At 46.6% G+C, this 4,114-nt stretch overlaps 1 protein-coding gene across 1 annotated transcript in view; it reads right to left on the reverse strand.

Annotated features, from left to right (window-relative positions):
- Positions 1-4,114, reverse strand: part of mcf2l2 (MCF.2 cell line derived transforming sequence-like 2) — a gene marked incomplete at its 5' end in the record, with an annotated part of 365,863 nt that overhangs the window by 92,307 nt on the left and 269,442 nt on the right. Inside the window, 1 exon segment of the mRNA XM_084308288.1 lies at positions 560-675. Within this exon segment, the coding sequence (XP_084164414.1) occupies positions 560-675 (116 nt within the window).

Consider the following 4,114-nt stretch of genomic DNA (forward strand, 5'->3'; position numbering starts at 1 on the left):
CTACCTCCTGAGCCACTGTCTAACCCTAACCTTCTGATTACCAGACTCTACCTCCTGAGCCACTGTCTAACCCTAACCTTCTGATTACCAGACTCTACCTCCTGAGACACTGTCTAACACTAACCTTCTGATTACCAGACTCTACCTCCTGAGCCACTGTCTAACCCTAACCTTCTGATTACCAGACTCTACCTCCTGAGACACTGTCTAACCCTAACCTTCTGATTACCAGACTCTACCTCCTGAGACACTGTCTAACCCTAACCTTCTGATTACCAGACTCTACCTCCTGAGCCACTGTCTAACCCTAACCTTCTGATTACCAGACTCTACCTCCTGAGACACTGTCTAACCCTAACCTTCTGATTACCAGACGACCGCTCTACCTCCTGAGCCACTGTCTAACCCTAACCTTCTGATTACCAGACGACCGCTCTACCTCCTGAGCCACTGTCTAACCCTAACCTTCTGATTACCAGACGACCGCTCTACCTCCTGATCCACTGTCGCCCCACAGACACACACGTCACACTGGTGTCAGGATATACGTTCTCCAGACCTGCGGTGGAACTCGTAGATCTCTGGCAGGTTGCCGAAGAGAACGTCTCTCTTGTTCTCCAGTGAGGGGGGGATGAGGTGGGAGAGTTCAGAGTTGTCCAGCTCCGCAAAATAACCCTGGAGAGAGAGAGAGAGAGAGAGAGAGAGAGAGAGAGAGAGAGAGAGAGAGAGAGAGAGAGAGAGAGAGAGAGAGAGAGAGAGAGATTTTATAAAAAACTTTATTTTTTACTAAAACTACAAATGATGCAACAAACCGTTCAAAATTAAAATACTCTACAACTCAACAAAAAACAAACAAAAACAAACAACAAAACAAAAAACAAAACAAACAAACAAACAAACAAACACAAAAAACAAAACAAACAAAAAAATCAATTAGGGACAACGATGCTGAAACTGAACCAAATTGTCATTTGAAATGTTCCCCCATGGAAAAAAAAAACTCTAAATGATCTAAAGTTCTGGGTGCATCAGAGAGAGAGACACCGGAGAGGCACTGTAGAAACCGTAGTCCTGAGAAGAGCGTCTCTAGCTTCACCTTTCCCCGTGTGGTACAACACATCAGGCCTTTGTGCATGTCTGACAGACTCCAGTCAAAGCCTATCCCGTGGATAAACAGGGCCGCCTCGTCAGCTGACCTTCCTCCTTCAGCCTTATCATGTATGCTCCTACCGTCCACCAGTTGTATATCACATGGCAACGATGATGTCAGGGGCCGAAAACAGAGCAGGGGGACCGAGATGCACTCTGGACCGACATCCTCATTAAACAGGTTGTTACCCTCGCCTCCCCGTCCGAGGCCGCCTTTTCCTTCCTGGTTCAGATGCCGCTCCAACATCACCTCCCACTCCCTTGTGCGGAGACTGGCAGCCCCCAGTGACTTCCCATCGAGCAGACTGATTCGAGAGCTCAAAGCCCTGATGAAACCCATTCCGAACATAGGGTAGAAATTAACCAGCAAAGTCCGCTTTACCATCATCCTCCGAGGCTGAATCTGGAAACCGTTTATTCCGGCGTAGAACGTGTTGAGCCCCACAGTCATACCTTCCAACCCTTGAACAAGGTAACAGTGCCGGTAACATAAAAAGACGGCAGAGACAACATCCCCCATGACGACTCTGATGAAAGGTTTGCTGAAGGAGTATGGTGTGGCCTTCCCATCGGGCATGAAAACGATACGCTCCGCTCCTGTCTCTAAATTTCCTTAATAATCCCAGTCTTTACAAAGTTCCACAAATGTATAAGAGTACATGAGATGATCTAAAAATGTCTCAGCCTCCTGGCCCCGGTAGCGGGACATCTTGAAATGTCCAGCCCTAAGTGACAACACACCAGTCCCGTCAATAAAAAAACTCTCATTTAGAAATAAAAAGGTAAAACAAAAAAAACTAAAAAACAACAAAACTACACTGATTCCACTCCGTCCTCCACCGTACTGGGGCCCCGCAGTACCTTCTGCATAATATTATATGTCAACAAAACGACCATCTCCTTGAAACCTCATATTTTTCCTTGCTGCCAAAATAAACAACTCCTTATCTGGAAAGAATTGTGCTACCTCCACCCCCTTCCTGTTCTTTGTCATCTGTAAAAACAGTTTCATTGCCTCCAATGAATAGCTATCATTATCTGAAGTTGCAGATGCATCGCTCTCATATTCCACATCCTCATCAGCGCCCATCTCCGACCATGTACTCTCTTGTGTACTCTGTGTACTGCTGAGTTCTTCCGTCACACCTGTCTTCTTAGCTTGAGAGCTTGACAACCCAACTACTTCAATCTTCCTCTTCTGCCTAACAACCTTCATCCCGTCGTCCCCCTCTTCCATGTCAATATCCTCTACTTCCTCCACCCTGACCCCCTCAACTGAGTCCTTTGACCCTGTTCCCTCAACAGCTACAGCCACCCCAGGTACACTCCCCTCCTCTGTAATCCTTCCTACCACGACCCCCCCCCCCCTCATTTTCATCCCCTCCTTCTGTCCCTTGTATTTCAACAGGTCCACTTGCCACCTCTGTAATCCTTCCTACTTACGACCCCCCCCCCCCCCTCATTTTCATCCCCACCATCTGTCCCTTGTATTTCAACAGTTCCACTCTTCACCTGGCTATTTAACGTGTCCCGGCTGACACAAGCTCCTTCTACCACCCCCCCCCCCCCCCCACATTTCCATCCCCACCATTCTTTCCCCGTACTGCATCTCCAGCCGTACCTACTCCTTCCATCTCCTTATCACTTCTATCTGGTACAATAACCTTCTCAGAAGTCTCCCCACCACCCCTCTTCCCCTGTCCCCCCCCCCCCTCAACCCCTTGATTCACACCCCAAGCTGCTCTTCCTTTCTTCATTGCACTCTTCCCATCATTTGCCCCCCTGCTTGGCCCCTCCCCAGGGCACGCTTGTCTTTGATGCCCCTCCCTTCCACAACCAAAACAACGCATGTTTTGTGTCGTCGCATAAATAACCAACTCAACTCAAACCCGTCTATTATTACTTTAAAATTAAGATCCAACTCGTCATCACGTTTGTTCATTATAATGAACATCTGCCTTCTGTGAGAAACCACATGCTGTAATTCAGGTGCTTTAAACCCCGAAGACATCTTCTTTAAGGGAGATACAATCTTCCCAAACCTGGCGAGTTCCCTTAATATAAGATCGTCGCCCACCAACGGGGGAACATTTGCCAACGTCACCTTTTTTGCCGGTGTTGTGAGCGGCATCACAGACACAAACGTATCATTTATGACCAACCCGTCCGTTATCAGTTGATTTACTTTAATCAAATCATCCACAAAGAAAACAACTCCCCCGTTCATCCTTGCCGCAGATTTAACGCCCGGAGCGCCTACCACTCTCGCAACAGCGAGACTGCATTCCTCCACCGAACACGGAAATGCCGGCGCGACTTTAAAACCATGTCTTCTGGTCAGCTTTGCGAAATCCATGTCACCGAGACAGCAGACAGCTGCCCAAGCGAACACTGACAACGCTACTAGCCCACCATCAACACACAACCAGTAAAATAAACCACAGTCTAATTCACAATTTGACAAACAACATAAAGATAGAAAAGTTTGAAAAACTCACGCGTACCGCAAACTCTCAGCACCACACTCAAACCACCCCGCTCCACCATACACACGCATGCGCACAGAGAGAGAGAGAGAGAGAGAGAGAGAGAGAGAGAGAGAGAGAGAGCGAGAGAGAGAGAGAGAGAGAGAGAGAGAGAGAGAGAGGGGGGGGGGGAGAATTTATGGAAGATGAAAACACTACAGACTATAAGATAAGGGACAATTGAAAATCATTCAATCATGTGAATAATGTGTTTGTTACCTATGTGGTTTTATTTGTCCTTATTGCCATTGTCTGTATTGATATTTATATTGATATTCATATACTGAACTGTATGTATTGCCTGTATTGATATACTGTCCTGTATTTATTGTCTGTATTGATATTGATATACTGTCCTGTATTTATTGCCTGTATTGATATTGATATACTGTCCTGTATTTATTGCCTGTATTGATATTGATATACTGTCCTGTATTTAT

This window comes from Notolepis coatsorum (assembly GCF_963971535.1).
Source record: "Notolepis coatsorum genome assembly, chromosome: 2".
NCBI lineage: Eukaryota > Metazoa > Chordata > Actinopteri > Aulopiformes > Paralepididae > Notolepis > Notolepis coatsorum.